Source organism: Pagrus major, chromosome 16, assembly GCF_040436345.1.
Source record: "Pagrus major chromosome 16, Pma_NU_1.0".
NCBI lineage: Eukaryota > Metazoa > Chordata > Actinopteri > Spariformes > Sparidae > Pagrus > Pagrus major.
Window position 1 is genome coordinate 19876290 of NC_133230.1, and position 11990 is coordinate 19888279.

General features: G+C 41.7%; 1 protein-coding gene across 1 annotated transcript in view; it reads left to right on the plus strand.

Moving 5' to 3' along the window:
- The window catches only part of stac (SH3 and cysteine rich domain), a 29660-nt gene that overhangs the window by 16179 nt on the left and 1491 nt on the right, over positions 1 to 11990 (plus strand). Inside the window, 7 exon segments of the mRNA XM_073483957.1 lie at positions 384 to 465; positions 632 to 738; positions 1629 to 1710; positions 2682 to 2749; positions 6363 to 6460; positions 9418 to 9469; positions 10183 to 10320. Coding sequence (XP_073340058.1) covers positions 384 to 465; positions 632 to 738; positions 1629 to 1710; positions 2682 to 2749; positions 6363 to 6460; positions 9418 to 9469; positions 10183 to 10320 — 627 coding nt within the window.

An 11990-nucleotide genomic window follows, 5' to 3' on the forward strand; every position in this document is an offset into this window, starting at 1 on the left:
CATTTACGATGGTAACGCATGATTTAAACATAACAATCGACTGAAAATCATTAAAACTGAGTGGAATTAAGGTTCGCCTCAGCCTCGGGGTGGTGCAGTACTGTGTGTGGACAGGGTCTGACGTCATATTGTAAACAGAAACAGCCTCTTTAGCATCTTTGTCTCGCTCCCACCCTCCGTCTGTCTCTCTTGAACTTTCTACCATTCCGTTTGTTTTACAATGCATGTAGTGTTGAGAACTTTTTCTCTGTGAGGTCAGTTGTGCTCAGAAACGATCAGCTAAACAGAGTTACGTTCAGTATTTCAGTGTCAAGCGGCTGCCTGTGGTCCTGTATGACGATTTTTGCCTATAATGTCTGTCGCCTCTCTCTGTCTCTCCTCAGCCAAAAGGCTTTCGGCGGTACTACAGCTCTCCATTACTGATCCAGGAACAGTACGGCTGCATTAAAGAAGTCATGCCCATAGGTGAGAAGCTTAAAGCTCCAGTCTTTCAGAACCACTTCTCCACAGCTTTCCAAGATTTACCTACCTGGTTTTATGATATTGTAAATCACTGCATGGCTGTCCTGGAATCTTACAGGTAACACTTATTTGCCATCAGCTTTTATCATGTCTTATTTCTCCTCTAAAGCCTGTGGCAATAAGGTGGACCCTGTGTATGAGGCCTTGAGGTTTGGGACATCGCTGGCACAGAAGGCCAAGAGGGCCAGCGGCTCTGAGTCTCCACACAGAAACTCGGTAAGAGACATTTATCATGCCTGGTTGTGTTTTGTTTTTATCCTGTTAACGCTAAATACTGTCGCCGTCTTTGTTTAAACCCGAACACAGATAAATTGTACACAAAGAAAGTGGTTTTCAGTTTTATATCTCCTGCTTTAACATCTCTGTGTTACACCATGATGCACATGCACACATGTGACGACTTGTAGATTATCACAGTTCAGTATAATGCTTCTTATATTTTGTCCCACTGCAACAGACATAGTGTAGCTGATGGTCTAGATAGATACTGCCACTGCGGGGCTGTAAACACTACCAATAAAGGCAGTCTTTCCCAGGCGGTGATGAGGGAAAATGTCGGTGCAAACACTCATGTTACAACTCTGAAGATGGACTCGACTGATTGTAGAGCTACACTCCCTGGCCTCCTTTCCATTTCTGTGTATGTAATGCGCAAGGAAATCTGTCTTTCATTGCTTATCACTTCTAATGTAAGCTAAGCTGTACGTGCAGTCTGGATGCATGCCTCCCTATGATGACATCTGAAAGCTGTTGGGTTCAGGCCATCCTGTCCTGTCCTGTGCAGCTGTTAGTGAATGGGTGTGTGTGTGTCGTTGCAGGCTCACAGAGACAATGTGATCTCAACAGGGGTTATGATAATAGTTTCCAAATGTAGACTTAGAAACAGCATGTTTGCTACACCACAGGTTTCTCTGGAGTAGCCGGTTAGGCTGTGAAAGCAGATGAATTTAACTAGTTTTGTGCCCAGAAATCTAAAGAATCTGTCCCCTTTTGGTCTGATAAAGGGGTTTAGGGCTTGATAATCATTTACATCTATCTCCATACTGCTGTGTCTATCTCTGTCTATCTATATCATAATTTTTCTCTGCTCTATCTACTCGCTGCAGACCAGCGACTTGGATAAAGTTCCAGAGGAAGTGGTGGCTCACAGCAGCAGGCAGGAGCTGTCGAGAAAACACAGCGATGATGGTGAGTGTCCGTTGCGGTACACTGTGTGCGTCTGGATCAAAGCCATGTAGTGACACAGGGAAAAAACACACACTGTTACTTCTCTTCCCACAAGAGAGTATGAGAAGGTTGCAACATCAAATTCTCTTCCTATGAACCAGCGAATTAGGTTTTTTACTGTTTTCCACTGAAGTGCAATCGCCCTTTTTGCTGTGTCGCTGTGAACCTGCTAGAGAATCACTTGTAGAAAAAAGCCTATAGAAACGTTTGGACCCCTTTTTTGATCTGCTTTGTGTGCAGCTCTTGATTTAATGGTGGGTAGGTTTTATTTGAGCTACACAATAGTCTATGTAGTGACGGGGCAAGGCACTGACCCTTTACAATCTGGAGCATTCACTCTGACTGGTGAAGGCTGAATTACGAAGATACAAAGGTAGACCTTGGCATTTGAAAAAGCTATTTGAAGCTTGGCTACAATGCTGCTGGACTGCTCCCATCAGAAAGTAGCACCTGACCCAACAAAAGAAGAAAAGAGTACGTTCTTGGCCTGTGCCACATGTCGGCCACAGAACTGCTCTAGTTTCTTTGATAGCGTGTGGGTTACTGCAAAAAAGACAACTATGGTCAATGAAACGCAGTCTTCGAATATTTGGCACAGTATAGATATTTATGAATCATCATGTTTTTGGTAACATTTTTGGTTAAGGGCAGACATCAAGCCAATGTTTATAACTGCAGACAAGATAAGTCATAATCAAGCCGCTCGATTGCAATGTTTTTGACGTCATAGTAACTTTCCCATGATCTTTCCCGTGGTGCCACTCCTGTGACACCACTTTTGTCTCCATTTTCCTGTTAAGGTTAAAAAATAGCAAAGATATCGTCCTTTTTATGTTTCCAACATGTAATCTAATCAACATTGCAGCTTGTTTATTTAAATGGTTGTTGATTTCATTTAGTAATTTATTCTTTCTTTCTTGTTTTTTTTTCAGTTTTCACAGTCATTGAGAACGGGACGGAGCATTACCACCAGCCAGAGAGGAAACCTGAGGATTTGGCGGTAAGAAACTAACTTCTTCTAACACCTGTATTTTATTAATGCCAACAAATCGGGCTGAATTAAGCAGAAAGTAAATAAGAATAACTCAAATTATCTTTGCTTTCTTACTTCTGCAAAATTATTATGTACTACAAGGAGTTTTAAACTGCTTATGTAACCGTCTCAATTTAATACCGATGCCTCTCTGTGACCTACATAAACAAACAAGAGCATCAGTGAGAAGACTGGCTATTTCTATCTAACTATTATAATTATTCTTAATGCCTGTCACTTGGTCGGGTTCTGATTTGTCCACATCCGATAAGTCATAAACTTAAAACTACTTTTTCCTGGCAGAGTGTTCACAGCCTGAGGAAAAAAGGAAAACAAAGTTCACCATTCTCACAAATAGATTATTATCTCACCACTATGATGAGGTTTTAAAAAGAAAAATAGTATTCAATTGCACTCAGAAGAGCGCATACCTCCGCCCAACAGTCCCCTTTTGATACCATCCACCTAAATGCGCCATGCATTATTCCCAGAGAAATTAACGAAAATTCCCTGATTTGTCCCTACATCCAGATCTTCACCAAAAATTAATGGGGTCTATTCTGGCCCGACACCCATACTCCATCCAAGTTTCCTGGAAATCCGTTCAGTAGTTTTTGTGTAATCCCATTGACAAACCAACAAACCAACCAACAAAGGGACACAGGTAAAAACATAACCTTCTTAGCAGAGATAACTATGGTGCATCTTTCTTTCACTTGCTCTCAAAACCAATGCTATGCTAGCCAGGCCAAATCAGCCTTTCACTTTTACATTCGTCCTCAGTTTCTTAGTTTTATTCTGCTGCACAGATTCTTACAGTAATGTGTTAGTGGTGCAGTCTCAAAACCTCTGAGAACAACTCCGTTCACTGACCACTGCCTGAACTCTGCTTGGTCACTCTGAGAACTGATACCAAGCCAGTCCCTCCTGTGTCCATTAACCCCACCCCCCCTCGCCTCCATCGTCACTGCTGAATTTCCCAGGACTTTGATGGAAAACTTCTCTTCCTGCTGTAACAAATCATACCCGAGCTGACACGATCACTGGCCTGCACCGATAGAGAGAAGGCCTGACCTTACAGTGATGTTTGGATCTGCAGCTCTGGGTTCTGTGCTGCTGTTTTTTTCCCCTGCAGTGAAGATGCAGTGCTGATTGTGCAAAATTCATGATCGTGAAAGAAAAAGGTTAAACCTCTGTGAATATCTTGCTCTCCCCCCCCCCCCCCCCCCCCCCGATGAATATTTCATGGGCAGATTTCGGTCTTTTTCAGCTCCCATGGTGGGATTTGTGGGAGAGGTGCTTTCAGTATCAATGTTCTCTGTACATATTTTCGATGGGCTGCCATCTATCCTGTTTACTTTTATAGTTTAACATGTTTATCTCCATTGTCAACAGTGGAAAAAGACCACAGATACTTGGACAAACACAAAAATGAACAAATAACCATACAAGGCAAAAAACAAAGAAACATGCACACACACACACACACACACACACACCTATTCTCTGCAATACAATATAGCAGCCGCACTCTCCATTTCAGGGGACAGACCTGAAGTGAATTGTTATCTGGCTGGACCGAGCACAGCTGGCAGCGGGGCTGTTTGTCTGTCAGCCGACAGGTCCATTAGCTCGGGCTGGCGGACAGACAGATGGAGGCTCCGCGGGGTAATGAGCGAGGAGAAAAACGCTCGAAAACTGCCTCTTCACCAGAGACCGAGAGTCCAATTTGAGATGAGAGGCTCACACGCACAATTGGGACACACACGCAGTCACACGCAGGATCCCCATCTGTTCACACTTTACAGGTTTAGTGTTAAACTACCCGAGATCAATTGACAGTAAAATAGTCTGGCTCAAGCTGTGATTTCTTTTTGGTCGGATTCTCTGGTTTTTGGAAGCTTAATTTTGGTGTAGGTGGCGCTCTTTTTGTTTGTCTGTTCATTTGATGGAGCTTCTGTGTCTCCAGTATAACATGTGTCCAACAGCCAAACTACTGTTAATGGAATAATTAACTCTTAAAGCTGCACTAATCAATATTTTTGGATGCTGGATGGATCAGTGGATCCAATGACAATGTTTTGTGTAAAAGGTGTCGCTCGTAGTGTCAAAGCCAAAAACGATGACCTGACTCTGCAGTTTCTCTCGGCTCTATGGGGCGTTTTATTGACTTTTAGCTCATTGTTTTGGTGTTAGGCCCACAACTTTACAGTCTTGGCTTTGTTGTCAGTTTCAGCGGGCAGCTGTTTTTAGAGAGAAATCTCTGAACAAACAATAAACACTAAATGCCCATCACCAACAGACAGACAGACAAAGTGTGGTGACTAGTTAGTGAGCATAGTGGAGCATTTAGCAGCTCAATAACCAGATATCTTTCTCAGGAGCAGGTGGAGCAAAACAGAGCGAGGGGGAGAGTGAATATTGGACTTACAATCGCCAGGTGTCCAGAAACACAAATTAAATATTGCTCTGCGTCTTCCAGATATGTAAATAGGCAGCTGTTAGCTAACGTGCTCACCATGAGAACAAGGTGAGAGTATGTCAAAGTGTTTACAGGTTGTTTTGCTACCCCCAAGTGGGCGAAACAAACAGTTACTGCAGATTTAAAGGCATGAACTCTTTCTGATTTCCATTTTTTTCTTCACACATTGTCCCTCACCTCAATTATTGCCTTCTTTTTTTGATAACTCACTTACAAAAGGAGGCTGTTATCTTGGCCTTGCCCTACCTCTCATTCAGTATTTCAGGCTCCCACAGCACCAAGAGCCTCTCGAGGCCCGTGAGCAGCCCTTAGTTAGCTGTAATAGATTGCCACTGCTTGATTTTGTTGCTTTGAACCCTGAGGCCACAGAGGCAGTTTGCCTCGTGGCCGCAGTTAACTCGACTCATCCATCAGACACATTGCCAGTCCACATGGGTGACACTCGGGGAGCCACAAAAGACCAGAAACACTTCTCTTCATTACCACAGCGCCAGGAAGATGGCGAATTCTCCTGCTGTCTTGCAAAAACAGCCATTAGTGTGTCTTAAAAAGCTATTCTCATAGCTTCTGGCAAAATTCCCCTCCATTATGAAGGAACAGGACAAGTTATCATTTGGAGGGATTTCAGGGACGCAGCAGGCAGGATTCAGGCGCAAGGTATCGGTGATGAAAAAACGCCCACCAGTTTCGTGAGCAGGTGTGAAGAGCGCCAGGATGTGGTGCATCTCCCCGCTAATCGTGCTAACACGTCCCCGACAACTTCCTCCCCACCCACAGCCCTGTCCTGTTTTAACTTCCTGAGCGTTCATGAAAGCCCGGTCCCTCTTCTCCCACTCATGTTGACGGAGGATTAGAAGGAACAGATTGCAGAACAACTTAAGCATCTCCACGGTCTATCAGTGCACTGTAAACAAGGGCTTCTCCTGCCTATGTGAATGCCAGAAGACCATTTTCAGACAGGACTGCGAGAAAAATAACAATACAGAATATGGTGTTGCATTGTATTTGTGTGTCTATGAGCTTTGTTTGACTTGTCAGCCACATTTTCCAAAACCAAATGTGTGTGTTTATGTATGTCCATGTGTGTTTGGTGTCTAGTTGGAGCAGAGCCAGCTGCAGAAAGACGTCCTCAAGCTTAACACCTACGTGGCCTTGCACAGCTACACTCCCCAAGACAGCCACGACTTGGAGATGAGGTTAGTTTACAAGTACTAGAACTCACATGTCACATGTAATTAAGAAATCTGGCTACAACACCCGCCGTCATTACTTATACATCAGCTGTCAGGGGACAGTATAGCTGACTGACTGAAGACATTTCACTTTTTTTGATTTTTTGATCTGGGTCTTTTTTTTTTCTCCAAATATATAACAAAAACAAATAAAACTTAAACAGAGGACCATTAAATCAAGTTCCTGTGCATTATCTGTGCAGTCTTTCTAGGAGGACAACTGGATAGAATAGAATTGTACAATTATAAATGTCACTGTTATAGTTAAGGCATCCTGCATCAATGTCCTATGGGAATTGTACACAAAAATAAACTTCCTGTACAGTCGCTCTAAACATGTTATGTCGCTCTTGTATGTACACATACTGGCATGTGAGTCTGCAAGAACAGACAAGCAAACCAAAAAACAGTGACATACAATCACACTACTTGTGTCAGTCAATCTCACCATATACAGTCCTATGATACACCAAGACCAAGGCACACGATCACACACCCACAAAGTACACATGTGGACAAGGTGTTTAATTTAGGTGTCAGAGTCCGCTGGTGAAGAGCTGTCTGCTCCTTGTCAATATTCATCAGCTTTTTCACGCCAGCAAATTCAGTTGTCTGCTAATTAGTGTTTTCCGTGTTTCTTTTATCTTATATAATCACTGTATTGAGAGCTGTAGACGTCAAAGTGCACAGGAATAGATTAACAAATGGAACTAATTAGCTTCCTCATTTTAAGTAATGGTCCTTAAAGACTTATTTCTCTGGAGTGGCCTCATTAATCGTACCTGTGTGAGTGCCGCTACGGTCTATTAATATCAGTCAATCTCACCTCTTGGATTTATTCTCAGAGAAACACACAGTCTTTAGAAGTTCATTTATTGGTAGACAGTGTGCCAGTGGTACAGTGAAACTAGCTTAATGGTCAATTTCAGCTCATTTTTTCACTGTTCGGCCCACAACTTTAATGTTTTGGTTAATTCTCGCCACTCTCATGTCGTCATTTTCAGACAGGCAGCTGTTTTGAAGTGAAAAAGCTGTAAAAACCCTCATTAGACCACCTGTTCAGCACCTGACAGACACAGTTAGCAACTAGCTGTTGAACATAATGGAGCATTTAGTAGCTAAAGACTCGCAGATTTCCCCCAGGGGTTTGTAGAGACCAAAAACAGAGCTAAAACCAAGTTAATATTGGACTTTAATTTGCCAGGTGGCCAGAAACACGACTCCAATGTGTCCAAAGAACGCACAGCTGTCTTCTGTCTAGCCTGTCTTATTACATTCAATACGATCTAGAATTCAGGCTACAGATTTTATCCCATGCCTTAACCGTGATTGTTACGGCATCATCTGCAACACACTTTGATGAAATAGGCCCCCAGGAAAGAGAGCATCCATCATGAGCAGTCCTTCAGCCTAAGTACCCATTTACTCCTGGTTCTCACAGAAATCCTGTGAGGATTTAAGGATATGAAGGTGCACTTGTTCCCTCCCTCTTCCTCCTTCCTCCTTCCTCTCCCTTTGGTAGAGAAAAACTTCAATCGCCAGGCTTGATATAAAATTCATTGACTTCATCTCTACAGCTCCCTGACTGCCAATACTTGAGCACAAAGTTCACCAAGCTTTGTTTCATATTTCATCTCTTATGAGAGCCTACATCAGTTTTTTTCTCCTCAGGGTTTTGCTGCAGACAGTAATCAATACATCAAACACTAACACATAAAGCTCAAATGAGGTGAAAATGGAATCTCTAATGAAAAGCTTCAATTTCCATTTTAGGCAGGAAAATCAGTTCGTGATTAGTTTCCAGTTGACGCCACATGCTCTGATTACATGATTACCTGCGACTGCGATGTGGTGATTGTAATGATGATGAGTTTTGCATTTTTTAAATACCCACTGTTCTTTTTTTTGTTGTTGTTTAACGGACAATGTGAATGTTGAACAACATGAATCTACTTTGTTTTCGTCACCTTGGAAGATTTTACAACATCGGGTGCTGAGCAGTTTCTCACCCACAACAAACAGCGTTTTCTGAGTCATGGTGAGAATTACTAAGCAAAGGACAGCCAGTGTCGTAACTGAACCACAAGACGAAGAAAAAGGGATATTACGTAAACCAACATTTGGCTCGACTGTGCTGCTCCTTTTGTTTTTTATTGGTGAAATGTAGCCAACGGCCTTGAACAGATGCTAGCAATCATGGCACATGCAGCGATGGGGTGAAGTGATTCATGCGTTTCCTGGATAAAGAAGAATTACTTACAGCAAACAGGATTAAGGTGTATCCGATCTCATTCAAAGCAGAGAAAAAACTGCAAACAACTTCTCCTGTTCTTTATTACACATCATACGTATAGAAGATGAGATCAAGTAGAGAGGAGATCTTCAATATGTGGAGATATCTAAAGCTTGACAGGCTGCGTGCATCACTTTTCCAACCTGCTTTAAATGAATCTACTTTTGATGGCGAAAGACTCGACGGCTGTCTTCCCACTTCATACCTTCAGATGCTATCATGCCAATAAGTTGACATTACTAAAGGCTTTTGAATTGTAATTTCATTTCTTGTATCATTTCTGGTTTTATAAGCAGTAAATTCATCAATTTCATTGCCCAGTATCACTGTTTTCCAATTTCCTGCGTCAGATTGCTTGTGTACTAGTTTGATTTATTTTAGTTGTTGTAAGTTGTTCATAAACATGTACCCATAAAGTACAGGGCTAAGGTGGGTCTATATTACCTGTTTTACAGAGGGGCATGTATGGAAATGTACATGGTGCATAATGTGTTCAAACAAATCACCACAGAGGGTCAAGAGGAGCCCACAGCTACTTGTTTCTACGCTATTAGACTTATACCAGCATGCAGATAAGAAGGAAAAAACCTTTTGAGTAATTTCTCCTTTGTTTCGCTCTGTGTTGCAGAGCGGGAGACAGAATCTTATTGGCTGACGACTCCAACGATGACTGGTGGAAGGTAGGTACGGGACCAAGATATTACATGACTCATCTAAAGCTTTTTCTTTTATAAGAATAATTAACCTTCAAAGGTGCCGAATTCAAAGATGATTTTGTTTTTGTCCGCTTTACTAATAATGTGTGTTTTCCACAAAGCCCGTAAGATGCCAATGTAAGAAAATGGATTGATAAATCACAGGAAGTCGAGCTGTAAATTATAGGAGCGAGGCAACAGGCAGCCTCTGGACACAAATGCATGACAGATAAATTAGGGAGACAAAAGGGCCAAAGCGTGACTGTACAGAGGCAGCCGGCTGCCACCAGACCATGGAGAAACTCATCACGCATTCTAACACTGTTGTTGTTCTCCACAGGCTGTAGATAAACAGAGACATCTGGCCGGTTTGGTCTTTAGACAGTGGATACTTTAACAAGTCAAGAGGCAAACATTAGCACTGATGTAACACCAGCATTCAATGTATAGGTGCCATATTTAAAGACCAATATAGTGTATTTCTTTTCTATCTATGTAACAGGTTAGTAGTATGATCTAAAATCAGACTTCACACAGGTGTTCTGTACTGTAACCAACAGAACCCCTTTGGTTTTTTCAAGGATTTAATCATTTAGGAAAACACCGGGTTTGTAATCCTCTTATGTTCTGTGCAGCCGCTCCACGTGTCAGCTGTTTTCATGTTAGATGATTTTTTTTTTTTCATTTTTTTTTTTCAGGGGGTAATTGAGGACAGGATCGGTTTCTTCCCAGCAGCCTTTGCTCACCTGGTGCGGGCAGAGGATCAAGTGTTCAAGTGTAACAGGACGTTCATCGGCTGTAAGGAACAAGGCCAGATCACCCTGAAGGAGGGACAGGTAGTGTATAAACCTTATAATGATAAGATATAGGGCTTTTATGGTGTGTGAGCATCTTCACAGCACAATACAAGATGCAAGAAGCTGAATGCTGCCCAGTAAACATTTAAATTAAAGTCAATATGTGTGTAGATTTTATGTGATTAAACTGTCGCATCCGATGCCCAAAATACACATGTAGGCGTTTATTTTAGTTCATATTTGTGTACTTACTTTTTTGTAAATTACAGTATATTAGTTGATTGCATCAAAAAACTTGCAATACAAAAAATAATTATGTAAGTTATCAACTTTATTCCCCCTAAAAGAATCAATACAAGAAAACTGCACTCTTTTGTGAATAGAAGCTTGTCAAAACCTGCCAGACAAAAGTAAATATGTCTGGCAATCAAGCTAAAAAGAAGGCTACTTTTCTTAGTTTATGATTAATTTACATTCTGTATCAGACAATAGTGATAGGATTGTTTTTAAGGGTTAATTGTTTGACTTTGGAGCCACAAAGACAAACACATGAAGGATTAATTTAGACCAAACATTGGCACGGTCGATCCCACGCACAATCTTGCATCATGATTTAGGTAAGCAATGACCTTTATCATGGACATTAAAATTTCCACATTACACCTGTGTTTAATTCACGATCACACCCCGGCCATTACAGCGCATCAGAATCACATTATCCAGCAGCTCTATTACCCTCCTGCAGCTCCCACGTCGCCTCTTACTTCAAGCGACTCTTCCCTCACATGCACTAACTCACTGAAAGGCTTGACTGGAGTCGGCCGACAGAGGATCCCTCTCAAGGGTTACCATTACATTAGCATTTTGGCATAATGGCTGTACTCAGATCAGGCCCCCTTTTTCCCACAATGCTTCCCAGGGCATGTTGGGACTCAGAGAGGCTTAAAGCAAGCAACCCCCAGTGGAGATGAAACCACCGAAAACATGATGAGTCTGTGACCCGCTGCCTTTCTTTTCCTGTCGCGCACACCCAGGGGAAGATGTTTGAGGGTACTTAGAGCAAACATGCAAACACAGAGTGTTCTGGTCTATTATGAGGGTCAACGGGTGAAATTAGGAGTTGAAAAGAACGAAAATAAAGCATTTTTTATTCCTCAACCCGTCTCCTGTTTCCTCTCCTTCAAGGTGACTCTTGAACACAATTATAAATTTAGGATCTCACTACTTGTCTCGTCTTTAACGATGTTATTAACGTCCTAATTGCAACTACAGCACCTTCGTCATTATCACCTTTAAATGAAATGATAGTGATAAATGAAGCAATCCTCTCCACTTCAGCTGGGCAATACAGTATATTGATACAGTGTACAGCTTTTGTTATGTGAGACTTGAAATAACAAAATCAATTTTTATGATATTATGTACATTTTCTGGAAATTTACATACTTAGATGGGATTGAGGTCGATCTCTTCTCTTAACTGTTGCTGTTGTCTTAAACGTTTGTCGAAAACATCATTGTGTACCGTAGATTTCCCTCAGTTGGTACCAAGGGGCCTAACCCTAATAAAAAAAAAAGACATTTCATAATTTGGTCAAATGTATGGACTTGGAAACATTTCAAGGCTTTATTTGCAAAAAGAGTTATCTCTGCTTTGATTTATTTGCCTAAACCTGTTTTTTATATTACGCAGTCAGATAAATATCAATC